At 40.9% G+C, this 27,639-nt stretch overlaps 2 protein-coding genes across 3 annotated transcripts; one reads left to right on the top strand and one right to left on the bottom strand.

Annotated features, from left to right (window-relative positions):
* Nucleotides 1–6: 6 nt before the first annotated feature.
* Nucleotides 7–19,977, top strand: patl1 (PAT1 homolog 1, processing body mRNA decay factor). Of its 2 annotated transcripts, none has more exons than XM_044346612.1 (20): nucleotides 7–106; nucleotides 3,451–3,556; nucleotides 3,800–4,021; nucleotides 4,296–4,544; nucleotides 6,794–6,882; nucleotides 7,427–7,507; nucleotides 9,788–9,988; nucleotides 10,465–10,566; nucleotides 12,098–12,184; nucleotides 12,936–13,153; nucleotides 13,459–13,603; nucleotides 14,459–14,576; nucleotides 14,684–14,781; nucleotides 16,881–16,940; nucleotides 17,045–17,190; nucleotides 17,299–17,458; nucleotides 18,494–18,619; nucleotides 19,049–19,140; nucleotides 19,261–19,410; nucleotides 19,579–19,977. In XM_044346612.1, the coding sequence occupies exons 1-20, from the start codon at nucleotides 92–94 to the stop codon at nucleotides 19,598–19,600; spliced, it is 2,487 nt and encodes an 828-aa protein (XP_044202547.1). In that variant the 5' UTR covers nucleotides 7–91; the 3' UTR covers nucleotides 19,601–19,977. The 2 variants fall into 2 exon arrangements, with proteins under 2 accessions (XP_044202547.1, XP_044202546.1); XM_044346611.1 differs by lacking the exon at nucleotides 7–106 and adding an exon at nucleotides 121–210.
* A 244-nt stretch (nucleotides 19,978–20,221) lies between these two features.
* On the bottom strand, nucleotides 20,222–27,264 carry LOC122979281 (scavenger receptor cysteine-rich type 1 protein M130-like). Its single transcript, XM_044346613.1, has 9 exons — nucleotides 26,860–27,264; nucleotides 26,273–26,563; nucleotides 24,698–25,000; nucleotides 24,242–24,559; nucleotides 23,697–24,014; nucleotides 22,715–23,017; nucleotides 21,542–21,859; nucleotides 21,094–21,405; nucleotides 20,222–20,736 (listed from the first exon to the last, which is right to left on the bottom strand). Exons 1-9 carry the CDS (start codon nucleotides 27,140–27,142, stop codon nucleotides 20,708–20,710), a joined length of 2,475 nt encoding a protein of 824 aa, XP_044202548.1. The 5' UTR covers nucleotides 27,143–27,264; the 3' UTR covers nucleotides 20,222–20,707.
* Nucleotides 27,265–27,639: the final 375 nt, after the last annotated feature.

The following is a 27,639-nucleotide window of genomic DNA, read 5'->3' on the forward strand; positions in this document are numbered from 1 at the left end:
GTCGCTCCGTAACACACGTTCAAGTGAACGTCGTTACTGCGTCATTTGCGCGCCGCCTCGCTCCCGATGCGCTTCTTCTCCAGAAAGATAGATGTTTCGATTTCAGGTGAGTATAATATCCACAAAAACTAATATGCCACTTTCCTGAAGACAATGTCAGACGTTTTGCTTAGAGCTGGTAGCAATTCCAGACTGTGTGTGATTTTTATGGTGAGTGTTGTCTAATGTTTATGCGTCTGCCAAATCCAATGTGGCTGGCGGCCTGTGAAGCCGCCCGCTTTCCTAGTGTCATGAGCCGGAGGGTAATTGAGCGCTCCCTTCCCCTGTTGAAGAGGATGAGCCTATTGTTTCATAAATTAACCACAGTTATGAAAGGTCCGTGTATGCTAGCTATAAACGGTTACCAGACAGTATCTTATTTGTTAGTTTTAGAGCAGCATTTTTCCATCGACGTGGGAACTGCGTAATGTAACGTCAGCATGTAGCATTGTGGCTAACGGGTGGTCTTGCTAGTTACAGAGAAGAAGTCTTCATTTGTATCAATTCCATATATTCATTATTTGAATTTGATTGTTTAAAAGCCAGCTCCTAACTGGTACACTTGACGTTATATCTAGTTTATCTGCTATGCAGTTACGTTTTTCACGGTGAGAAACCACGCTCGGTCATTGTTGACTTGGCTAACTAATATTATAATGTCATAATATAAGATAATTGCCTAATCTTCTAAAGTACTGATAAAGCTATATATATATGTACATATATTGAAGTCAAACTGAATTCTCACTTAACTTACCACTCACTTTCTAAAACTAACTTGGCACACTTTGACCTCAGTCGATCAGCCTTGTGCTACTTGTAATTTTATCATGCTAGCTAAGCCAAGTAAGGATAGATATTTTTGGAAAGAAATTATTACATTAACTTAAGAGTTCTCACTCGCTCTACGCCACCAGTTGAGTCTAAAATTGAACCATCGTCTCACCCATTCATTACTATAGTCCATGTGACATTACCAGCAGCAGATTGATGGTTAATTTTCCAAGTTAAACCAAGCAGTCCACTCCATACATTTTTAGTATAATGTGTAGTGAAATCAAGTGTTTGATGCACTGAGCCCAGGGCCATTTTATATTTTAAGAAACACTGAGGCAATATGACTGCAAAGTGGGGTAATGCAGTAACCCGTTAGTTTCTTTATAAACTTGACCCTCTGTATGACTTGCCTTAAATCAGCAGATTTACTAAAGTGGAAAGTTAATAAACTATCAGGCCTTTGGTTCAAAAGATTATTTTTTTTTATATATAATTTTTGAGAATTTCTATGGAGACATTAAGTAGAAAAGTTCATGGGGGAGGGGGGTTACTGGTACTCGGGAGAAACTCAGCAGCCAGACATTTCTTCGTTCTCTGTAAAGGAGCGGCTGAGATTGACATTAAAATGGGAACAGTTGGTCCACTTTAATGGTCAGTCCACTTTAAGTGAGCATGGTCAGGTTAGGCTAACCCATTGTCACTAACTCCCTTCAGTTTTCCAGAAGTTGGGGAAACAACAGACAAGGTTTTCCTTGGTCTTGAGAATCTGCAGCATTTATTAACTGACACACTGTAGCCTGTACTGTACATTTACTGCCAGACTGACAACTTACTGATAACCTTTTCCTCCGCTCCCCTCACATTTACTGTTGTTTTTCTGCCACTCGCTCAACCACACACTCACTGAGCGTACACATTACGCACTGCCCTATTCCTTAAAGCAGCTACACTACTATGAGTTTCCTCCAACAACACAGAGGTTGACTCACATTTCAGAACAGCACTGCAAAGAGGCCCCCAAATGTTATTGATTTTCAAATCAATTTTTGGCATTAAAACAAGATTTTTTTGGCCCGGTGGATGTTCTCGTTGGCCTGACGTCCCTTCAGGCCTGTACAGTTATAGGGGAAACACTGTACACTAATTACATTGCTTGCCCACCATCATTTTGCTTTTTTTTAATTTTTTTTTTTATAGTAGTTAATTCATTTTCGCGTATCAGTGCCCACGTCCATCAAATAAAAAAACTCTAATTTGTAAAATGCATTCTATCAATACTCAGTCGTATGATGGACGCTACAATTACAAACTGTAAGTGCCTGCTCCGTGAGCATCCGGAGCAGCAGCAGAGTCGCAGCACAGAGTAGTTGAGTGAGACGTCTGTCCACCCTTCTGCTCTTTGCTGTAAACACACGTAGCTGTTAGCAAGCAGCTGCTCCCATGTCTCCCCGGGTCTCAGTGCTTCTTTTCAGCAGCAGTCAGAAGTCGCCAGTTTCCCGCTCACAGTGAGTGAATCCTCACATTTAACGGTGCCGTTTAGAGAAGCTGTGATTAGATGGCATTGGCACATTCCCCTGCAAGGGTATGTGATGCAGCACATCCAATAATTATTTCTTAATAGCAACCTCTCCAGAGCATCTCCAACCACCGTAGATACACTTTAGTATTGATTAACAAAACTCTGGATATTAAATCAATGTATCAATAAAAGATAATCAGCACAGAATATTCGCATTATGGAACCCGATTGACCGTTTGCACAGCACAGAATTCATACCTATCATGGCAGGAAAAGCACAGGTCTAATCAATATAGAGCTGCAACGAGTAGTCGATCAACCGATTAGTTGCCAACTACTAAATTAATCATCAATCATTTTGAGTCATTCTTTAAAAACAAAATGTCCAAATTTTCTGATATCAGCTTCTAAATTTTTTTCTGGTTTGAATGAAAGGTAAACTAAATATTATTGAGTTGTTAACTGTTGGTCGGGACAAACAAGGGAATTAGAGGATGTCTCCTTTCCTGAATTCATTTCTGGTGTTGCATACATTTTCACAGTTGGATGGATACCAGTCAAATTAATGTAAATAATTTTGCTTTCAACCAAACCTGGTCATGAGAGTCTGATTCTGCAGCCTAATATTACAATTGAAGACTGTATGTTAATGCATGTCAATCAGCAGGGAAAAAAAGATCTTCCCAGCTGATGAAATTCTAGTAATCTGACAAAGAATTGAGAATATATTTCAAATTCTAAAAAAAATGTTTTATTTTAATTTCTCATTGTTGAGGTTACAAAACCTTTTATTACTGGTTAGTAGTTATTACTAGTGTTTTTGTAAAAACCTGTCATTTAAAAATATTTATCCTTTTTTTTTCTTGTTCCCAACCCTTCATTACATCTGATAGTAATTCTTATTCATGTCACTATTCACTTTTCCTCTCCCTTTTTCTTGTCTTTCTCCCTCTCACAATTAATGCTTCGACTGTTGTCTTCCCTCCCTTCATCATCTTCTTTACCTCAACTGGTCACTCCTTTACCATGTCTCCATGTCCTGCCTCCTTACACTATTCCTTGTCTCGCCATCTATCGTAATGTCCCTCTGTCTCTCTGCCCTGCTGTCTTTGCAGTCCTTGGATGAAGACTGTACCTTGGAGGAGGAAGACGAGGGACTGATAGAAGAAGAAGATGAAATTGATCAGTTCAACGATGACACCTTTGGAGCTGGGGCCATTGGTGAGTCATGTTTACTTCTAGTAAAACAGTGAAGTGATTGTATGGTAACTGTAGGTGTCCTGTATCATTGTTGCTCACCTACCGCTGTGGTTGTGAAAACAACATTGAGACAATTATTCAAAGTTTGCAGCCAAAAGGAGGAAAAAAAACTCATATGGCCTTAGAAAAAGTGTAAGCTTGCAGCATAGATGACTCATTATCACAGAACAAACACCAACACTTTTGGCTCCTTTGCTCTTTCAGATGATGACTGGCAGGAGGAACACAAGCGCCTCGCTGAGCTCGATGAGCGGGACGGGCTGGGAGGGCTGGGGTTGGGAGGAGGGGGGATGGGAGGGGAATCAAATTTAGGAGGAGCTGAGGACTCATCCGCCACCCATCTCCCTCCCGCTGCCGGTAGTCTCCCCCTTCCATCATCCCTCCCTTCACTCAACTTCTCGTCTTCCTCTGGACTGCCTCGACCAGGTTAGTAATGTCATTAGAGAGATGCTGCTACAGAACTGACTCAAGAATACTGTTCATTTCTCTGGTCACTTTCAGCTTTGTGGATTGTCTGATAACATTATTACATTTTTTAAAAGTTCAAAAGTGTAGTTGACAACAGGCCAAATTGATGGAATAAGTGGACAGAATTGCTGGTTGTTTTACTGTAGCTGTTCCCTGTACTGATGATGGTGATGAAATTAAGAACAGCAATAATACACCTGAGGTAAAATCTAAAGTAAAATTGCCGTTTCAGATGTGGAGGATCGAGGAAGAGGAGGTGACTTGGCTGAGTCCCTGGCCAGACTGATCCTGGAGGCCGATCCGGCCATCGCTGGGGTCGGAGCGGCAGAGAGGCCTGGTCCCTCCCCAAGCCTGTCTGCTCTGCAGGGCCTGGACAGACCCAGAGTCCTGCCCCAGCCCTCTCCCATCCCACAATCCACTCAACCACACCAGCATCCTCATCACCCCCATCCCCAGCTGCCTTCTGGGCCCTCCACTTCAGGTGAAGGATCAACAAAAGAACGCAATAAAAACTTTTTTTATATTGATGACATCAGTCATCAGTCAGTTTTTTCAAGTAGGAGGCTTGTATCGTCTTTCTGTCTAATGACTAAATTTCATTATAATTCAGTTTGTGGAACATGATGGTGCAAGTGAACTAAGTCATCAGTGTGAAAGTAAACAGAATTGTACCAGTCATTAACATCTGTGACTGCAGTTGGTTGACAGATTGAAATAAAAACCAACATAAATTGTCTTAGCAAGGTGTTGTTCCACCACAAGCCTCTAGTACAACTTTAAGGGCCCTATTTTAACGATCTAAAGTGCACGGTCTGAAGCGCACGGTGCAAGTGCATTTAGGGTGTGCCCAAATCCACTTTTGCTATTTTAACGGCAGAAAAATGGTCAGTGTGCCAGACTCATGGTTCAAAGTGGTTGTCCATAGTCTCCTAATTAATCGTGGGTGTGTTTTCGGCGTAACATGCCATAAACCAATCACATTGTCATCTCCCATTCCCTTCAAGAGCCAGGTGTGCTTGCACCTTGGCGGATTGCTATTATGATGGCACATTTGCCAAGTAGTAAGAAGGAACGCTTCTCTGCAGAGGCAATGGATCTGATCGTGCGCAAAGTGAAATCAGCGGGATTTTAATTGTTGAAAGTATGGAAACCTGGTCACTGTACTCTCAAAAATGTTAAAGAATATTTGTTAAATATTGTTCAAAAATTAAACCATTAATTTTAATCATGTAAAGAATCATTAACACAGTTATCAGGTCTTGATCAGCTCTCCAAGGTTCTGATCCTGTTGCTGGCAGCAGCTAGAAGCTGTGCAGATTTATCTCCTACTTTAGTTTAATCATTGTTTTCATCTCATTTATTTCCTCATGTGTTCCTCATGTCATCATGTATTGATGCAGCAGGAGAGTTGATCTGTGTCTGATCCGTTGTCGTCCGTCTGTTTAAATTCCTACGTGTATCGACACGATTTGGTCAAATAATTAGACAATTTAATCCGTCATTATTGCGATTAGTTAATTCTGATAAATATTATGACTAAGCATTATGACATGTATTTTTAAAATATGTTAATGTACACAATATTAATCTTCACATTATAATCCTTTTATTTGTAATCTTTTGCATGTTTGTCCGCTGCTGTGCGTCCATGTGTGTAATAAGCAGAGTGTATGTTGTGCACCCGCCTGTGTGGGTGCATATTACTATAATGATAATGTTCCCTTAACATAACAGTGAAACATTGCGCCATTGACCTCAGACCAGGTTTTTATTGGTCAATAGCGCAATCGCTCTCTGCTGCCTCAAGATAGCAATGCGCCAACAATGCGCCTGACCACACCTCATTTTAAGACCAACTCGCCCATCGGCGCTCTGAGTGGCGCAAGCGCATTTGCTATTTTGACAACATGGGTGCTGGATGGGAAAATGACAACTGCATCTGTCTTAAACTAACAAAGACTGTGCTTGGTGCCGCTTTGCGCCAGGCGTAAGATAGGCCCTGTTCCTCCTTGTCAAAGATCTCCGCGTCTGTTTAACATACATCAAGTGCTGTCTACTGTTGTGGTGACTGTGAAGGCCATAGTAAATGATTCACAACATTCTCATGTCATCTAATACCCCATGACCTGTATCAAAGCATTTATTTACTCATTTATTTAGGATTTTCTATTAATTTGTCACCCATCCAAATCTACACACTCACACACAGAGTGAATCAAATAATTCACCATGCGTTTTGTTTGGTCTGAACAGTGCTGTGTTGTCATTGTTTAGCTTAGGTTGTATCTAGAGCTGCAACTATTTTGATAATCATTTTTAAAAAGATGCTAAAATTCTCTGGTTCCAGCTTCTTAAATGTTTCTTTAGTCCTCTGATAGTATGCATAGTATGAATATCATTTTTGGACTGTTGGTCGGGACAAAGCATCTTGGGCTTTGTGAAACAGTAATCAACATTTTCACAGTTTTCTGATATTTTATAGATCAAATGACAAATCAATTAATTGATAATGATAATTGTTAGTTGTAGGCCTAATTGTATCTTATTTTGTGGGGGTTACACTGCTACAGAGCGCTTTCAGTTTGTAACACACAAAGGTTCTCTCAGCATATAAGAAGCTGTTGCTGATTTATGAGGAAAAAACACAGATATGACAATGTGGTGTACTCTGCTGTATTCTATGTATTTGCCCTGTTTTACTGAGGTCTGCTGTGTTCTGTTCTGCTCCAGGCCTTCCTCCTGGCCCTCCTCCCTCCTCCATGCTCAGCTACCAACAACAGCAACACTTGCTGCGTAGAGGAACTGCTCCTATGGGCCAGGTTAGTGTTTAAATGGCTGTCTCTGTGTGCTGATCTGTAAACCACAATGCCCTCAAAGCAGTTGTTAAAATGCAATCACGTTATGTTTATATTATTCCAGATTATGCAATGGGACAAGTGGGAGAAGAAGCTTTCTGTTATACTAAGTGTTTGTTTTTTTCCAGGCCAATCAGTGGTGCATTTAATTATTAGGCCACATCAGGTTTTGCTCATGATGTGGAAATGTAAAATAATAAAAGACACAACTGTGCAGTCTTTTCATGCACATATGATTTATATGTTCACAATTTACTAATCAGCAGCTTCTCAGCTTTTACTGGAAAACATTGTACTTATCTAAGGTCTGAAACTCCTCCTTGAATTAGCTTTATAATGACAGGTGGAAGAGAAACAAGTGGAATTAAGATTGAAATGATATCCTGAATTTGGGTTAACGCTTGTATAACTGGCTGGCTGAGCAACCAACATTGATTTAAAGCCCATTTGTGTAGAATTGTTTTGTTTCAGGATCCCTAAATTTAATTTCTCTTCTTGTTCCTCGTAGATGAACTCTCACAGTATCTGGGAGAACAGTATGGGTTTCGGACCAGTGAGTGTCACCCCTGGATTGGTTACACACATGGAGGTGAGGGACACTTGTTGCTTTTGGCTGTTTCTTCCAAACACTGGTAGTCCATGTAGTTGTGTGGCCTATCCTGTGAAGATGCTGTTGAATTAAAGGGAAATTCTGGTATTTTTCAACCTGGGACCTATTTTCCCATCATTTTGGGTCCAAGTGGGGAATTGTTCCAGTACTGAGCGAGAGCGTTTCAGCCAGCAGCTGCAAATAGGGCTGCAATGTAATCCTTAGGGGCAAATGCGCCTGTCAAAGTAAGTCCATTAAAAGTGTTTGTTTTTGCCACTGACAGGCTCAGATTGTTATTATAATTGTCTGACAACAAAAGTAAACACAGCAACTAGCCGCCTGTAGCAGCATTATAACTAACTTTTTAGTTTCCTTACAGTCCAACTGCAGTGAAAGTCAGCCTCATAGATGTAAACAAACAAGCACGTGCAGATGAATATGTGGGGTCTGTTTATAATATCAGCGTCTGTTCATGCTAGAGAAGTAGAGTAGTTATCAGTAAAGTCTCCAGGACAACAGTGTTGACAAGCGCTGTAAATCCATTTGTAATAGTTACACAGCTAAGATTACTCTCATCCGTGTACACTTCAGGATTTTTTTTCAAATCTGGCATTTTCCAAATCTGGCAGCTACAGTTCTGACTCTGCAGAAAAAAGTTTTTTTTTCTCTTCACTCTTCAAGAGAGTAGTGACTGTAGGAACAGCAGCAGTTTCTCTGAGGTAACCATTACTGTACTTTGTCCTTCCTGGCAGTCCTGTTGCCTTTCTGCTTTCATGCATGGTTTTTCCTCTTCCATTTGTTTTATCTCCCCTTTGTGTACTCCAGTTCAAATAAATAGGCTTGGCCAGTCAAAGTGAAATGACTCAAGATCTTCCTCATAATAGTCCACGGGATAATCCGTCATTGCACTTAGTTTTTTTTTTACAGTCTAACCGCAGTAAAAGTCAGCCTTATATGTGAAAACATACAGCCATGCGCAGATGAATATGTGGGTGGTTCGCTTAGCCAGCAAGCTGCACCGGATATACAGATGGGTGACAAATCAAAGGAAAAACCAACATAAAGTGTCTTAGTAAGGTGTTGGGCCACCACATGCTGCCATAACAGCTTCAGTACACCTTGGCATTGATTCTACAAGTCTCTGGAACTCTATTAGAGGGATGATCACCATTCTTCAAAAAGATATTACCTCCTTTGGTGTTTTGATGATTGTTGTGGAGAGCACTGTCTAATATGTTGGTTCAAAATCTCCCATAGGTGTTCAATTGGGTTGAGATCTGGTGACTGGGAAGGTCATAGCATGTGATTCACATCATTTTCATACTCATCAAACCATTCAGTGACCCCTCGTGCCCTGTGAATTGGGGCATTGTCATCCTGGAAGAGACCACTCCCATCAGGATAGAAATGTTTCATCATAGGATGAAGGTGATCACTCAACAACTTTGTATTGATTTGCAGTGACCCTTCCCTCTAAAGGGTAACCTGACATGCCAGATGGTTTGTTACACAGAACCACCGGTGGTTCGGACACAAGCACATAACTTGAAGCCTGACAAGATGGATTCTTGCATGATCTCGTGTTGTGATCTCGCAAATCCAGCAGCCTTGCAAGGTAATCTAAGAGGACAAGTGAACCCAAACCACGCCAGCAAAATGCCCCCCACAGCATAACAGAGCCACTGGATCCCCTCACTGAATGGGTCAAGCATTCAGACCTGTACTTGTTGTTCCTTTTAATTTATCACCCATCTGTAGACCCCTAAGCAGTTAGCCATTATGCTGCTACTAGCAGCTAGTTTCTGTGACAACTTTGTTGTCAGAGACTAATAATAATAATCTGAGCCTGTCAGTGGCAAAAACAAGTACTTTTGGTGGACATACATTACTTTGACAGGTGCAATTCCCCAAGGATTACATTGCAGCCCATTTCACAGCTGCCAGCTGAAGCGCTCTCAGTCAAAACTGGACCAATTCCAAAAATGTTTGTCCCCATCACTTGGACCCCAAATGACGGGAAAATAGGGTCCAGGTTGAAAAAAACTGAATTTCCCTTTTAATGTGTATGACTAATTTTAGGCCACACCCCATGTTACTTTAATTTATCTAAACTATATGGTGCACTAACTGTAACAAAATATTTCTCAAAATTACAGGAAATGGTGGTGATGTGATTTATACAATAGGCTCATTGTGGAAAGGACTTAGCCAAGCTGTTGATCATGGACAAGCCATCTGTGTATTTGTAATTTTTTCATTTACTGTCTTCTTCCTCCTCAGGATAGTCCACTAATGTCTATAATAAAGGAGGTGGGCCTCCCCAAACAACCACCTCAGGGCAGGAATGATGAAGGACGAGATTTGTCAGAGAGGGTCCCACCTCCACGCTCTTCGTCCCCTGTGATTGGCTCCCCTCCGGTGAGGGCAGTGCCTATAGGGACCCCACCCAAACAGCCAATGAGCCACGCCATGAATCATCAGGTGGACAGCACACAACTCTTCTCTTCTGTGTTTCCTCTCTGATATCTTTCCTCTGTCATTCCCTCTTTTTCATTATTCCTAAAGACCTGACAAAGACTCCTATAAACTATAACTATTATCATTGTTATATGGTATAACTGGAATGCTACTTTTGTAGAGGCAGTACATTTTCTACAGTATACACTCTAGGGGCTTTACAGATACAATATTTACAGTAGATGTACTTTTTTAAAGCCTTGAAATGATATGGATGCTATTCAGCCCAGCCAGCCTTCCCACAGAACTTAATTTCTATACTTGCATATGTAGTTGGTCTTTTCAGATAGCCCCCTCATAGTGTGTCCAGCAGTCCTATTCATTTGTTTTAGTTATCATGCTGCATCATGTTGTGATATTACTCAACATGTAGTTACCATTGTCTCTGTTAACCCCGGCCTCTTCTCTGTGTGTACATCTGTATCTGTATGTATGTGTAGATTCACCACCCCACGCCGGTTCATGTGAGAGCCCCGGTCCAGCACAGATACCCTCCTCCTTTCCCTGAGCGTCTGTCACCCAACACCCTCCTCAATATAGCTGTGAGTTTTTCCTCTGCTCCACCTTTCCTCTCCTCCATCCTCCCCCTCAGTTCTTCAGTTTTATATGCACATCAAATCAAGGAACATCCTGGGGGTCTTTTAAGTTTAATGGTATGACACAAGTCATCGAATTAATGTGTCTGTGATTTCACTTGAACTGGACAATGAACAGCTTCAACATTGGGTCTGCAAAGCTATTTTGTTAGTTTTGTGTTATAATTTTTTTTCGCAGTCCCTTAAAGGGGACCTATTATGCTTTTCTATATATATATAATGTTACAATGTCAGATGCTCAGTAGAAGTAATCCCTGTGAGCTAAAAAACACCAGCTTCAGACTGCTCTGAACGCTCAATTTCCAACGTTTTTTTCTACTGTCAGCCTGAGCCGATTTCAGCTGGTGATGGATTTCTTTATATGGTCCACACACACAACGCGCCAGTTCACTGCTCCAGTCTGCTAACATTATGGCGTTTTTCGATTGTCATGGGGTAGTCACGCCAAGACATGACCCCATTACACAACACGGCTAAGTAAAATAAGTAGTTTACCTGTTGGAGGTACATCATCATCACTGTGGCTGTTCCTGCTTGTACTATTCCTCCCTTCATTATTTTTAACTGATCTGCTGAACAAAGAGCTCCAAATATCTCTATGTTGTTGTTGTTTCGATTGGTTTAGTGTGCTAACGAAGCTCCGCTAATTCAGTGAGAAACATGTTTCACTTCCTGTAAATTATTCACAATAAAAGTCTCCTGTTATTTAGTCATTTAAAAGCTTTAAATTTGAAGCAGGAAAAGCAGGAAATGTTGGGTTTGCATCGGCGGCAACTTGATACGACTGATATGTGCTGCCCTGATAAAAATATAGAGCTTGAAATGAGCATAATAGGTCCCCTTCAATAAAGGACCTTCATTAAAATGTCCTGTCTTTGATATATACAACATTTCTAAAAAATGGTCAAAGCTTATGCCAAATAGCTGTTCATGTTGTGTTGGGATAGAAGTATTATTTGATACTAGTTTCCATTCTACAAGGGGCTATGTGCTGTACTACGCACACTAACTGGACTGTATTTTGCCTGGGACCAGTAACTTCTGGGAATTTCTGCTGGTTACCTGGCAACTGGTCCTGGTCAACATACATAGCCCCAGTAAAACAGCAAACTGTTGTTTTTTTGTTTTCAGTTTTTATACAGATTAAACAAACAACCTGTAATGTTAGTTAGTGAGCTTTAGAGGTGCTTGTAGGTAGGTTTTTTTTAATTTTTGGACAGAGCCAAGCTAGCTGTTTCCCTTGTTTCCAGTCTTTATGCTATGCTAAGTTAGCCAGCTGCTGGTGGTAGCTTCATATTTACAGTACAGATATGATCAATCTTCTAACTCACAGCAAGAAACCAAATGAGTTTATTTCCCAAAATGGCAAACTATTTCTGTAGTAAATAGTAATGTATTTCTGATTAAGGAGAGACAAAGAATCTACCATTTCCGTTTTTCCAGGGATATGAAGTTTCTATTTGCTGTTTTTGTTCAGAACTCTCCACTGTGTCGCGGCCCGTTCCCTCCCGGAGTTGGTCCAGTTCTGTCTCAGATTCAACGGGCCCAGCTGCTCAACTCTCAGGTTAGTAACACACACACTCACAGTATTTTAAATTTGGTATGGTTCTGATAACAGCCTGTTTCTTAGATATTCAGTACAACTTTCGTTATAGGTAACACTTTGAGAATAAGATAATTGGAGACTGTAATGATTCTTCCTGGGAACTGTGGTTTGCCGCAGAAGTGACGTAATACAGGAGACTAAAGTGATTGTACAGGAAAAATAATATAATTAAGAGACATCATCAAAGCACTAATGACATACACAATATGGAAAAGAAAACATACATTTCAAAAGGAGCAGACATACAAAACAAAGAAAGAAATTCTAGTAAATCTAGTAGCAATTGTAGTGAGAATGAAGAAGGGGGTGTATTTTTTGACTTCAGCACTAGTGGGATGACTACTCTGGACATTTTGAGAAATGCAATTGCTTGTTGTCTTAGCTGTTCTCAGATGAGAAGACTGACATCAATTTTACTTCTGTGTTTTCAGTACAGAGATACTGATAGTATTAGACATGTTCAGCCCAGCTCAACTCAGAGACTGGAAACAGGAGAAAACACTTACCTTTGTCAAAAGAGGGAAAAAAACAAATTCAGAGTGAAGTCATATCTTTTACTGTGTGTAACCTTGAAACCACATTACGAGAGCAGAACTTTACAGGAAAGTGCTTCTGAGAAGAGTTATACTGGCAGAGCAGCTCCAGTCCTTCACTGTTTCACATGAATTGTTCTCTAACACTCAAATCTTGTCTGTCTGTCTCTCTCCAGGTGGCCGGTTTTCCCCGTGGTCCAGCGCCTCCTTTGCTACCAGGTGGTGGTGGTTTCAGGCCTTTCTTCGGGGGGCCCCCTCCTCCACATGGTCACCGAATGGGCCCGCCGCCCCCTCATGGCCCCCTCAACCACACGCCACCCATCCGGCACAACACCACCCATCTCCACCCCCAGCACCGCCGCATGCTCACTCAGCGCATGCAGAGCCGAGGAGGGTAAGGAAGTGTGTGTGTGTGCGCGTGTGCAGACATATATGAACATTAATAGAGCTGCATTGCCACTCAGAACTGTGATGATGGCCGCCCACCTAGAGCCCGCTTCTGCTTGAGATTTCCTCCCATTAAAGGGGAGTTTTTCCTTGCCGCTGTCGCCAAGTGCTCGCTCATGGGAGAATGTTTGGTTTCTGTAAATTAAAGAGTACAGTCTAGACCTGGTCTATGTGAAAAGTGCACTGAGATAATTTGGTGCTATATAAATAAAACTGACTTGACTCGATCTTTGTCTCTTTACCTCCCTGCAGGGACCGTGGCAGGATTGGAGGGGACCGGCGCAACAGGGACCCCTACAGTAACCTGATGACTCAGAAAGAGAAGGAATGGGTAACCAAGATCCAGATGATGCAACTGCAAAGTACTGACCCTTACCTGGATGACTACTACTATCAGGTTGGTTGTTGATGTAGTTATCTTTATTGTTAGCTGTGTTAAGTGGAAATAATCTGGCTCTTGAATGTGTTTTTCATTGGTGTAGCACACCTCCTAGTCAGTTCAGATAGGGATGTACAGTACCAGTCAAAAGTTTGAACACACCTTCCAATTCCCTTAAATGAGAAAGTGTGTGCAAACTTTTGACTGGTACTGTATATGAATCTCTGTAAGGAAACTGAGAGCCAAGTACAGATACATATTAGAGCTGCAACTAATCATTATCTATTGATTTTATTTATTTTTAATTGCTTAATCTGTAAAATTTCATAAAGTAGTTAAAAAAACACATTTTCCCCGGAGGCCAGGGTGCCTTAAACTTCCTTGTTTTATCCGACCAAGAGTCCAAGACCCAAAGAAGTTTTATTTAAAATAATATCAGATAAGGAAAGGAAGCAAATTCGTCATTCATTTTGGAGGCTGGAACCAGCATCTGGACTGAAGCTTCATTCAAGCTCTTATAATTGAAATGGAATAACAATAAAAATCTTAAAAATTCTTGAATTCAATTTCCTCAAAAAAAGTTAGTCACAGTAGCTACGACATTCATCCACTTAAAATGGACAAGTGTTAACTAATATGATCCTGGGTCCAGGTCACATTATTTGACTATATCATGTGGAGTTATTGTTCAACACAGCTGGATCTAGATTTGAATATTAGATACCTATAAATTACTTTCTTATATTTAAAAAGTCTTAAATTTAAGTTGTTGCAGAAATCCTGTAATCATTCCTTGAACAGTTGTGAACTCGGTTTCTGAGCTTACTCTGTGTGTGTGTGTGTGTGTGTGTGTGTGTGTGTTTACACATGTAGAACTACTATGAAAAGATGGAGAAACGTCAGGAAAGAGAGAGAGACAGCAGCAAGAAGGAACACACCACCAAACTCATCACTCCACAGGTTGCCAAGCTTGAACACACCTATAGACCAGGTAAGAAACAGCAAAACTCACCAGAATATTATCTGCTCTCCAAAATATGTGATCAAACACACACTACTGGAGACTTCTACTGAATGTCAACTCGTGTTTGTCAACAGTTCAGTTTGCAGGCTCTCTGGGTAAGCTGACGGTCTCCAGCGTCAACAACCCCCGCAAGATGATTGATGCGGTGGTGACAACTCGTACAGATGACGAGGCATGTTTGCATTTTTCATTGTTTTACATAATGTTCTCTTTTTAACCCCTCAATGAAAAGTTCAGTCTGTCTATATTCATGGTAACCTCTTGACTTTGGTGATCTTGGGTCTTTTCCGCTAGCGCCACCATGAGATTGACATTTTCGACTCTTTGTGAAATGTCTTGAAACAATCTGATAAATTGCTGTGACATTTTGTATAGTTACTCATGATCTCTAGAGGATGAATGCTAATGACTTTGATGACCCTCTGACTTTTCATCGAGAGCCATCATCAGGTCAACATTTCAGTTTGTTCAATACTTTGGTTTATGATCACATAAATGTATACACAGGCTTATGCATTCCCAATGCCACTATCAGCATGTGGTCGTTATATGTTGTGTCAACTAGAGGGCATTCCAACATTACCAATACACAGGTGATAGCTTTCTTGCTAAGTAATAATTAAGCTTAGGCACAAAATGAATAACATCAATTAAAATATAATTATTTTTATCTTACTCGATCATAGTAATTAAACTACGCACTTAACTGAAATATAAATAAATCTACATCAGTATGCCCTTGTTTACATCAATACGTGACGTTATTTGGGTCAAGATGCACTTCAAGCCCGAATGAAGGTGCGAGTGTGAGTTCTGTGTCTAAACCCCAAAACGCAGCACTGATCATTGGGCTCAAGTCTTTTACTGTGGGCCTGCTTTTCTAAAACGTTTTTCATTTGTTCACTTCTTAAATGGTCAGGAGTGGTGATCTCTGTGGGTGCATCGCTTTCTGCCATTTCTGATATGTAATGTTAGAGGTTGACGTTAGCACATTGAATGTGAGATCGTGATTCAGTCAGAATCAGAAAACTTCATTGTTCATCAGACATGGCAAAAGTGTTTTGTTTTCACATGCGGGTAGGCCAAGACGAGAAGGTTAGCCAACGCATTTATTAAAAAATGTAAAAGAAAAACAAAAAACACACACACACATTCAAATAGTAGTTTCAGCATTTGATAAGTATCTTTTTCTTTTTTTACTATTCAAATTATAGTCAACTCCCAAAATTTGTCCAACAGCCCTACTAAACATCAGCTTAGCATGTTAGCATACTGACATTAACATTTAGCTCAAAGCACTGCTGTGCTAAAGTACAGCCTCACAGAGCTACTGTCATGGCTGTGGACTCTTAGTCTTTCACTCCCACTCCCTGTATCATAGACTCTAAGAAGTTCACTTAATAGTGAACAGTAACATTTGTGGCATCCAGCAGATCAGACTTGGCAGAAATAAGTATGTTTTAATTAGTGTATGATCACCTGAAAATAAGAATCGTTGAGTTTTCGTTAACCTAGAATGAGCCCTTTATATCTACATAGGGGGCGTGTCCTCTTCCAGGGAGCCCACCATGTTTCACCACCATGTTTCTACAATAGCCCAGAACGGACAAACCAAGCGCTGACTCTAGAGAGGACCTTTCATGCTTGAGTACTCCTACAAACTTGGAAGGGGAGGGATATTTAGTTGGTTGAAATCTACAACCTCACCACTAGATGCCACTAAATCCTTCACACTGGTCCTTTTAATAATCATCATCATTTGTAACCAATTTTTAGCATTGTGGGATTTTTAGCAGATAGTAGTGTACATGCCACAGACACTACTTTTTTCTGTTACATTGTGTAATTTTTGAGGGCATTAGATAGTGGATAAATTTACACACTCAAAAGTCTGTCTCTCAAATAAAATGGTGGAGAGCAAATGTTTTGTACCATATAGTAAACAGGGAATGACTCACACTCACTCACTAGACACAACCAGTCTTTCTCATTAAAAAGAATGGGAAAGCGTCCAAACTTTGACTGCTACTGTACCAGTAAGGATGATTTCTGGTAGTTTGTTTATTTCTGATTGCCTGGCTTTGGTCATGTGGTCAGTGTCATCGTTTTTGTTGTGGTTCTAAAGACTAATACAGGCATAAAGCATTTTCATCTTCACTCTGCTTTTTCTTGAATATTTCCTCATTAATTTATTCTGGAGCTTTTCTCCTGTCCATTATTAAGTCCTGTTGGTCAGTTTGCCTGACTGTCTGTCTGCCTGTCTGTCTCCAGGAGAAGAGAGAGAAGCAGGTTTGGAATAAGAGGAGACAGATCCTGTACACTGTGGAAAAGGTAGGATGAGGATGGCTGTGTATGTCAAACAAATCTTCCACATGTTCAACCAAACTGTAGGAACCACTCCTGGATCCTAAAAACACCTCTGTGACCCTTTTCAGATGTACAGTTTGCTGCTGGAGGTTCAAGACTTTGAGAAACGTTTTGTCCATGCACCAGAGGAGGACAGGGAAGCTTTGCTGGAGCAGCACAAAACCAACACCATGCAGCTGTGCAGCTCTCTGCAGGAGAAGGAGTGGGACGACAGGTAGGAAGAAGGGATAGATTAAATGAATGAATAGAGAAACACCTTGGCTGCACATGGCAATCCTACAACTTTTACACACAGTAATTCTGTTTCTCTTCCTCTCATAAGAGTGAGTGATGAGCAGTGTGTGATGATCATGTCGGTGAGGAAGGGCAAGCGGCTCATTTCTAGGCTCCTCCCCTTCCTGCCCTCACCCCAGGCCGCCGCCGTTGTCATGGCGATTGCCCGCAACCTTCCCGCTCTGGCAAAGAAGGACAAGCAAGACCAGGTAACCATCTCAACAACCACGCCACATCATTTTCACACCTAAATACAGGCTGTTCCACTGAAACCTACCCAAGTCCAACTGTGAGGACTGTGTTCCTACATACATACACTTACATTTATCCATCCTTACTATGTGGGAGCAGGGGGGGTGTCCACATCACAGGGTCTGGGGCCTGATGGCAGTCTTCTGGTCAAAGGCAGTGTCAGTAGTATCCCTAACACATGTAAAATACATAAACATGTGACAGTCCTGTTTGTTTGTTAGGATATACACCGATTCCATTACTTGCCCACCACCCCCACCATCGTTTTGCTTCCTTTTTTTTTTTCTTTTTTTTTTTAATAGAAATAAAACCCATTTAGTTCATTTTCGAGCATCAGTGCCCACATTCAAATAAAATACTAAGTGTGTTATCAATACTCAGTTGGACAACGGACAATTATAAAACTGCTCCGTTACGATCCACAGCAGCAGAGTACCAGCACGGAGTAGTAGAGTGAGACGTTAAAACACACTCTCTCTCAACCATGCACTGAGCTATTCCTGAAAGGAGCTACGCTACTTGTATAACACATTTTAGTTTACAAAACTTCTTAAAATACTTGAGCTTTAATTAAGATAAATGTTGATGAGGATTGTGTAGCCTTGGCAGAGTGGATGCAGTTTCATTACAACATTCATTAATATAGATATTAATTAACTAGTTCTGCATTTATTCTACATATTCGGAGGTGGTAAGCTAGCTACATCCTGATGCATCTTCTCTTGGGATCACTTTTGTTTGTAGATAATAGTAGTAGTAATAATAGTAGATATCAGTAACCTCAATCATTCAATATATGCAGTTGCTGTGGGAAACCGTGCCTCTGCTCAGCTTTTTTTCCCTAAATGCTCATGTTTTATTTCACAAAAGTGTATTCATTTTTATATAGCTAGTGTAGGTGGAGCTTTGGCAGACATCACAGCAACCTGCTCACCTTGCAAGTTGTTAACCAGTCGTTGCCTTCCATGTTCTGTCTCTGCCCTCCTGTTTAGGTGCTGTGCTGGTTAGTGGAGCCGGTGTCTACAGTGATTCAGTCATTGTCGAGCTCTGCCCTCACAGACTTGCTCCAGGAGCTTCAGGGCAACGAGGGCCAACTGGCCACAGTACTGCACAACAAGGTACACACTCACACTCACACTCACACTCACACACACACACGATGCAGCCTGAGGAAAACATACAGGAACTCATTAACTCATTATCTGTCTTGTTCCTCTGTGCCATAGAGCTCTATTGTTGTCCAAAAATGATTTAATACATCAATGAGTCACACTGTTGCACTGGCTGACATGTTCAATTATTACCATGAGACACACACTGTTGAGTGTATGTTCTACACACACTGTCCTGCTGACTGAATACTCACTAGTGCCCAGCAAATGTTTTATTTACACCTGTTTGAGTATTGTTTGCTAAAAAGTGCAGTTTCCAGCTGTTTGATGAAATAACTGAGCTTTTTTAAAAATGAAACAAGGGGATTTTTTTGACAGTAAGAAAAATGTCCAACTAAGCATCAAACACACACATCTCTGCTTGTTTCCGTGTAGTTCGGTGTGACACTGCTGTATCTGATCTTGAGTGAAGGAGAGAGGATGCAAAGCTCTGACCCCAACTGTCAACTCATGGACGACAATCGATGGTGAGCCGCTGTGTGTTTTTGCGTGTCAGTGATGAAAAAAGGTTTAGTTCCCCCCTCTTTGAATCTCTTTTTTTTCTGTTGTGTTGTACCCACACCATCCAACCTTTTCTCCCCATCCAGGACTGAGTTGGTGTTTTCAGTGACGAGGGAGCTGCTCAGTGTTCCCTCCTCTTCCCTCTCTCCTCCCCTCTTCACACCTCCCAACCTGCTCTCCCTCTTCTCACGCTACGTTGATCGGCAGAGGTTGGAGCTGTTACAGGACAAGCTACAGTGAGTCGCATCAACACACGCACAACAAGTAGCATGTTACGTTTCGCTTGTGTTTGGTTCTTATACATATACAGATGATGTCATAGACCAATCAGGAGCTGCTTGAGTAAAAATGTTACAAATTCAGTGTGAAAATAAAACTGATATATTTGTGTTTGTCCTTCTCAGGATCTCTGCTTTGTCCAGGTAGAAGTTACTACAGACATCAACACAACCCCCCCCTCCCCACGATGCAGACCTTTCTTTTTGTGTGTGCGCCAGAAGAGTGAATGGTGTGTGTGTGTGTGTGTGTGTGTGTGTGTGTGTGTGTGTGTGTGTGTGTGTGTGTGTGGTCTTGAGGTGAGTCCACAGTGGATCATTTTAATCCAGCAGAATCTCTAGTCACTTTTGTTTTCTTTGTGTTTAGTCTGTGGTGTGCGTGCGTGCCTGATCGACAGTGACACAGAGAGCGAATGAGAAACGGAGTTCGAATGACGATAAAAATGAAATCTGCATTTTTAAATATCTTGTTTACGATTTAAGCCTGTGATGAACCTTGAAATTAAAAAGTATTTCTATTATATAAAATTGACGACTGTTCTTTCTACACATCTTCCATATTTTGAATGTTTCAGTCAAGTCTCACACTGCTAGAACCAAAACATGTAAAACAAGTAGAAAACACATGATGCTTTTTTGAAATCTGTCTTAAAACAACAGTCAGGGGCCCATATGAATAGTAAACAGTGCCTCCATCCACCAAGTTAAATGAGCTGCACTTCCTGGTCATCAGACTTAGGCAGCACAGAGTAAAAAATTATATTCAGCTGAAGCAGATTACTGTCTTATTTAATTTTGTAGCAATCCTGTAATAACAGTATAATATTAAGAACATAAACTACATCACTTACATTCACATGATAGCATACAGGAACCCACAAATTGGTGATACCTTGTTGCTAAACACATAGTCAACATGTATTATAGATTGCAATACAAAGTTCATGAAAAATAAACCAAAAATCTTAGTGACTGAAACAAAAGCTTCACATTAAGGTAGAAAGGGATAACACGGTTACTCCTGTTATTGCTTTGTAGGAGGTTCAAGTACAGTTAGTCCTGAATAAAAGGAGAGTACAGCCTAATCTCACTTCCTGCTTGTAACAATCATCATTTCTCACCCATTTTCCTCCCACTGTCTGCAGTTAATCAATACAATCTATTCTAATAACTAAACGCTAATATAATGTAGATTGTAGGATTCTTTCTACGTCTTAGAAGAAGACCATCCAGGTTTCAACATTCCTGCTTCACATCCTCATTTCTTGCCTGGTGTCCCCTGTTGGCCTGAAAAGACACAGCACGAGTAGTTATTTTTACGTTTGCCTCAACTGTAACAATTAGTTTGAGTAAGCAAGGAAAACATCATATACATGAATGCACAAATGGCCAAATGACTATTTGACAATTAGATGCAGTTTAAACACAAAAAATCATCCGGGGAGGAATTGTTTTCAGTCTGCGTTTGAACAATGTTAATGTAGGAACACATTTAATGCACTTTGGCAAGTTACTCTCAGGAGTAAAACCAAACCAAAACACACTTCAAAAACATTTCTAATTTAAGCATTGGAATAACCAGAGGGCACAAGCCAGATAAGAGGTCAGTATCTATGTTCATCCTAGTGCCTGTTAATGTCTCACCTGTGCAGGCCACCTCAACATATGAGGAGGAAAGCCATTGTTTTGCAGCTCCACAATCCATCAGCGCAGACTCAGATCCATCACAGTCGGAGAAAAAACGCCACATAATTTCCTTATTGAGGAGATTGACGCTTTTGGTTGAAACAGCAGCACCACAACCCAACTGTCTACACACCATAGAAGCATGCTTCAGGTCCCAGACTGTGGACTCTGCACTCAGCAGTCTCAGCTCACCCTTGTAGTCCACCAGCAGCTTTCCAGCACAGGGACTGCTGTAGTCCTCTCCATCATCCAACATCACATCTATAAAGTCTAGTCAGGAGTTAGCAGGAAAAGTGCAAGTAAGTTTACACAAGTAAGAATCACATCTAGCACATCATTTGTTGTTATATTGTTTTATAATACAGCTCAATGATTTACAAGGAAATTAAAAATCCAATTCTCCTACCTGTGACAGTGATAGAGAGGCTCTGGCTCTGAGAGGAGTAGTTATGATTGAAAATAAAGTTGTGATAAACACAGCTGTAGTTCCCCTGAGACTCCTCCGCTGCAGTAAACGTAAAGAGGGCAGAGTGATTGACAGCTGGCTGGGTCTGGCTGTGGGTTTGGTTGAGACTGTTGAAGATAAGGCTGAAGTGACCTCCGGGGTATTGTGGCTGTGTGGAGCAATTGATGGTGAAGCTGTAGCCGATGATGAGCTGCACTTCCTGGTCATCAGACTTAGGCAGCACAGAGTAAAAAGTTATATTCGGCTGAAGCAGGATGTCTGCATGAAAAGAAGAAAATAGGAGAATGCAGGAATACACAAGCTTCTCTCTGCTGGAAATCTTCCAGCTTCTAGTGGTTTACAACAGGAGCATTGATACAGTATTAAGTCTGGTAAAACAGATAAATGATCTGACAGAATCGAACAAATCAGTCTTTGATTTTGCAATAAAAACTGCTACAGAGACTTAAAGGACAAGTTCACAATTTTTCAAGTGTGTCTTAAAACAACAGTCAGGTGTACACATAAACAGTGAAAGAAGTTTTCCTCGCTGTGATCATTCTTCCTGTTCATACTGGATATTAAAAGATCCCCTTCAAATTCGCTTTGAATGTAAGTGATGGAGGCCAAAATCCACAGTATGTCCACACAGTCATTTTGTGCAAAAATGCATTTAAAAGTTGATGTGAAGCTTATATGAGGCTTCAGCAGTCTGAGTTAGTCATATTAAGTGGATATCTGTTTTCCCTGTTGAGCTGCGGTGGAAGTATAGTAACAAAAGGAGGAACTTTGACACTAAAAAGACTGTGATGTTGAAAGATATCTACTTGATTTGACTCATTTGGATGCTGAAGCTTCATATTAGCTTCAGATAAATTTTTAAATACATTTTTGCACATAAGGAGGACTATGGATTGTGCATGGGGAACTTCTAATGGTCAGCATAAACAGGAGGAACGATTATAGCAAGAAAAACATGTATCAGTGTTCATTTGGGCACCTGACTTGTTTAACATAGACTTGGAACATGGACTTGCGTCCATAGACTCATGGAGGTGTAACTAAAGACATCCATTGTCTGTAACTCAAATCATCCTCAGCTAAATGTAAAGACAACACTGCTGCTATTCTCACCTGCGCAGACCACTTCAACAGTAGAAGAGGAAGACCACTCCATCACCGTCCCACAATCCATCAGTGCATGCTCAGAGCCGTCACAATCAGAATAAAAGCGCCATGCAGGCAGAAATTCAGTCGAGTTGTCAACTTTGCTGGTTGAAACAGCTGAGCCGCAGCTGAGCTGACTGCACACCACAGCTGCTTCCTTCAGACTCCAGGACTGCCGGTAACTCACCGGTCTCCACTCTTTCTGATGCTTCACCTCCAGCCTGCCAGCACAGCGGCTGAATCCATCCACCAGCCTCACATCATGGAGCTCTGCAATTAAAACATCAGTCACAAGCCAAGATTCAGATAAAACTACATAACTGCGTGTAGTAGTAGTAGTTGTTGTCTATTATGTAATGCACATAAAGGTCCTCAGGAACACAGTTAAACTTACCTGTTTCTACAGCTAGCAGTAATGTACCTGAATGTAACTGCACACAGAGATCTTGCCTTTGTAGTTACATTTTTCTTCACAGAAGGTTCTATTCATGTTATTTCTATGAGACAATATGTTTGTCATTTAGGTTCATACCCAACATCAATAGACCAACAGTTTGCGCCTTGTATCAGATTTTGCATTGTGAGAGAAAAAAATGTTAAATCGTACAGAATAAAGACTTCCCCTCAGCAGTCGGGGGATGTCCATGAAAAATGTCCTGATTAAAGATCTTCCTAGTGAGCTGCTATTCAGACATACTCACAGGGAATCCAGATCTATACATAGTTTGACTTTGTTCAGTATTGATCTCAGCACTCTACATGCTGACTTAGTTAAAACCCCAACACTCTCCTTGAGTGTCAGATGCTCATCAAAATAAAGCCTACATACTTATATTGGCTAGAATAAGACAGCAGACAGTAGATATTGTTTTGATTCTCATTCTTACTACTAAGAAACTGGATACTTAATAAACTGGATACTTTGCTGCACTTATTAACTCAGGTTTACCTTTCACAGTGAGATAGAGGGTCTTCGGTTCAGAGAAAACGTCTGAATTGAAATCATAGTTGTAATCGCACTGGTAGGTCCCTCGGTGTGCATCCTCTGCAGCAGGGAAGAAGAACCTGGCGGTACCATCAACAGCTGGCTGGGTCCACTCAGTAGGGTGGTCACTGCCAACTCTAAATTTTAGGCGGATGGAGAGTATTTTCAAAACTGTACTAGTGGAACAAGAGATGGCAAAGCGTTGGCCCTTAAAAAGCTGAGGGTCTTCATCAAAAACATGCTGCGGGGTGTATATGGTTATAAAAGGCTTCACTGGACGTTCTGCAAAGACAAAAAGAGAGTTAAGGGATTACTCACATTTTTTGCATGTTAGCCAATATGCATTAATATATTAGATCCATAGCTGAAAAAAAAAATCCATTGCATGTGGTCTGTCAGAGGAGGAGATATGCCGAGTCTCTAATCTATCTCTAGGGGCATTTGAATGCATTATGTCAAATAATATATCCAAAGCATCAAACTTTGGATACATTTGTATTGTTTTGTACCTATGCAGGTCATGTAAGTCCTCCACATTCCACATTCCTGTTCTGTGGCATTGAGTGTGTCTGTGGAACAGTCCAGAAGATGCTTCTCTTTGCCTCCACAATTAAAGACCGGGCTCGGGGTGTGTTCTGTATTTTGAAGAAGGTTGCTGTAATCCCTCGAATAGAATTCAAGTAGAAACCCACAGCCAAGCTCACTACAGGTAACTTGTGCATCTTCTGGGGTGAAGGATGACTCACACACTGATGCCCATGATGGACCAGACTTCACCTCCAGCCTGCCTGAGCATCTTTTAGGGCCTCCCACAAGTCTCACAGTTTCTAGAGAGAGAGAGAGTTGTTTAAAAAGAATACTTTATATTAACAGCTTGTGGACCTGAGGGCTGGTGAAGCTGAAGACAAACTCAATCTGAATCTCAGTCTGCATAGATACATACATACTGGTGTTTTATAAATTACCTGCACAAGTCACAGTCATTGATATGGTTGAACCACTCGCATGCCAGGATTTACAAAATGAAGAATCAATTCGACTGTCATGACAGTCACTTGACAGCTCCCACACATGCTGACTTTTTTGCAGATGATGCTCCACTGTTGAGATTACACTTCCACAGCCCAGTTGCTCACAAACCTCAGCGGAGTGTTGTGGTTTCCAGAAATACCGTAAATCACTCAGGGGCCTCCATTCTCCGTCATGCTTTCCTTCCAGTGTGCCTGCACAGAGGCTTTCTCCCCCCACCAGTCTCACATCATGAGGATCTGGACAGAGAGAAGAGAGTCAGTGCACACCTGCCAAAAGGAAGTTTCACACTGTTTCATGCAGTCTGTGTATTGTTTGCATTAAAAAAAAACGTTGGTCTTGGTGTGAGTATGTGGTCTCCCCACACATGCTGTCCCCTCCCAAATTACTAGTGTTTTTTTTATCAGTCACCATGTCAGTAGCTGTTGTGGGGTTTATCTATAAATATTCATATTATCACTGAAATTCACCTTTTTCTGAATAATACTCAAGCTTTTGATTGGCATACATTTATGGCTGCTGTCAAAATATAGGGAATAGTTGCTAAAGTGCTACCTGAGTGTACAAAATAGTAAAATTGCTATCAGAGATCAGAGACACTGGTGACCACAGTAGAAAGTGTGAATATATTCTGCTGAAAACAAGACAGATATGAGGTCACTATTTTCATGAGGTAAAACCAATTTTATATATTGTGCCATGTTACTAGTAGAACTGCCTTTAGTTTTAATCCATTAGTCATATAAAAGGATTTGTAGATTGGTCCTAACTGGATCTTGGTCAACTAAGAATATTTTTATATATAGAATATTTTTTCACAAATAGGATATTAAAAAATAATTCTTCATTAGTTAACCCACAGAGGGACAGTAAAGCTGCAGTGACTACTAGTTGACTACTCATTTCTTTAAAGCTGCGTTCATAGTTTTTTGTTTGGTTTCTTTGGCCACTTGGGGGCAGCGCAACAAGCTGTAAACACAATACTGACATATTATGATCTTATAAAGTCGTTGGTGAACATGTTAGCACAGTTGCTTCTTTACATATCCAGTTGATTTGGGGCAACAGCATCATTCAGTCATGGTTCTGGCCACCTGATGAATGTAAATCCAATTTTCACTTTCCTTTTAGCTCTGTTTTTGGTTTCCACTGGCTCCTGAGAGAAATATCTGGCTTTAAAGCTACTAAATGTTCCACTATGTTCACCAGCTAGTCGCTAACAGTGTCTGTTATACGGCTGACTCCAGTGCTCCAGCACTGCTAAAGCCTGTGGAGTTGTCATGTCAAGCACTGTTTAGTGCAATGAACTGTTGCTGTGCTTAGTGTGATTATACTGGGTATCAATGTAAAATTCAGTACTTATTATTTAATGTATACTGTAAATTAAACTGTAAATATGTCAAATGGAAAAGGAGGGGATTATTCTCACAATGCATACAATAAACATTACACAATGGTTCACTAGCTCACATTAGGTCTGAAAAAACAAAACTGATAGATGTGTACAGTACTGGTGCATGAAATTCCAGAAGCTGGTTTGCAGTTGTTGCGGGTTGAGCTGGCACAGTCCTGGAGACGAGACTCGTTGCCTTTACACTGGAACTTTTTTGATAAGACCGGCTTTACTTCTCTCACAAACGACCACCTAATGAGCACTGGAGGCCCACAGCCAAACTCCCTGCAGACCACCTTTTCAGCCTCAGAGTCAAAGCCATCCTCACACACTGGGGCCCAACCCTGATCAGACTTCACCTCCACACTGCCAGAACAAACATGCGATCCACCCACAAGCCTCACAGACTCTGCAAACAACCACAGAGACAGAGAGACGTTTAATTTAAGAGAACCTTTAAAATGGACATATGAGTTTTGTTCGTGCATCCTGTTCTCTCCAGAAGTTTGTTTAAAAAGGTGTTGCTTGGTTGGGTTGTATAAATATGGGGGAAAGTTACAATTTCATGTAACTTTTGACTATGAAGGATTTGGGTAAATATTTGATGTGGAAACTTGATTGGGAAAATAGTAAAACTGTTCTAAAACTGATATTTGTAATTTGACATGAAAATACAATTTGATGCCAAAAGTTTCTCTGTGTTACCTGAGCAGATCACCTCCAGGCTGGAGGCTGTCATGTTTTTGCCCTGCACTCTTCTGCGTGTTGTGGAGTCGTTGCACTCTCTCAGGGTTGACTCAGTGCCACGGCAGCTGAAATTTACTTCCCATGCTGGTTCCTGGTTAGTGTTGTTGTTATTGTTTGTTATGGAGACTACAGAGCCACAACCCATCTGCATGCACGCCACTTGTGCATACCTGACTTTAGTCATGGCTTCAGCCCTTTTGTCCTTGACATTCAATGTTCTCCACTCCTCATGGTGCTTCATTTCTAGCCTGCCGGAGCAGCGGCTGTCTCCTCCGACCAGCCGAGCATCATGAGGCGCTGAACAAGGAAAGAAGGCAGTAAAGACTCAGACACCCTTCTCTTAGAAATCTGATCCTGAATTAAGAAAAGTCCATGAGAATCAGAAAACATCTGAAAAATATTGGAATTATAGCAAAAAGTGTAATTTATTAATCATAGAAGATTGCAACCACTGCATTTTGTTTCACAATTGCATTTAACAAAGTAGCAGTGCAGTTCCCATAACTCATACACAACCTGCTGATCTGTTTCTGTTTCATACTTGTCATGGTGTCCATGTGTGTGTCCATGCTGCATCAGGTCATCAAATGGAAATATTCTAGATGTCTTAGGTGTCATTTTTATCCTCATTTACCTAAAATTCTGCCAGGCATATTTTGTGTCTTTAAAAACTTTGGGATGTTGACCAGAATTTTTTATTATTATTTTATTTAATTCTGTGGGAATGAATTCTCTTGC

Source organism: Thunnus albacares, chromosome 3, assembly GCF_914725855.1.
Source record: "Thunnus albacares chromosome 3, fThuAlb1.1, whole genome shotgun sequence".
Classification (NCBI taxonomy): Eukaryota; Metazoa; Chordata; class Actinopteri; order Scombriformes; family Scombridae; genus Thunnus; species Thunnus albacares.

What these genes read in the sequence shown, in the direction of transcription:
- patl1 (XM_044346611.1), top strand. Translation starts at nt 154, where the DNA reads ATGTCAGACGTTTTGCTTAGAGCTGGTAGCAATTCCAGACTGTGTGTG. An exon ending in TTCTGGGCCCTCCACTTCAG is followed by an intron (nt 4,545 to 6,793) that starts GTGAAGGATCAA and finishes GTTCTGCTCCAG; the next exon opens with GCCTTCCTCCTGGCCCTCCT. An exon ending in GAGAAGGAGTGGGACGACAG is followed by an intron (nt 17,191 to 17,298) that starts GTAGGAAGAAGG and finishes TCCTCTCATAAG; the next exon opens with AGTGAGTGATGAGCAGTGTG.
- LOC122979281 (XM_044346613.1), bottom strand. Translation starts at nt 27,142, where the DNA reads ATGAAGCACCATGAGGAGTGGAGAACATTGAATGTCAAGGACAAAAGG. An exon ending in TTCTGGAATTTCATGCACCA is followed by an intron (nt 25,001 to 26,272) that starts GTACTGTACACA and finishes CTCTCTGTCCAG; the next exon opens with ATCCTCATGATGTGAGACTG. An exon ending in TGTTGAGGTGGCCTGCACAG is followed by an intron (nt 20,737 to 21,093) that starts GTGAGACATTAA and finishes GTGTCTTTTCAG; the next exon opens with GCCAACAGGGGACACCAGGC.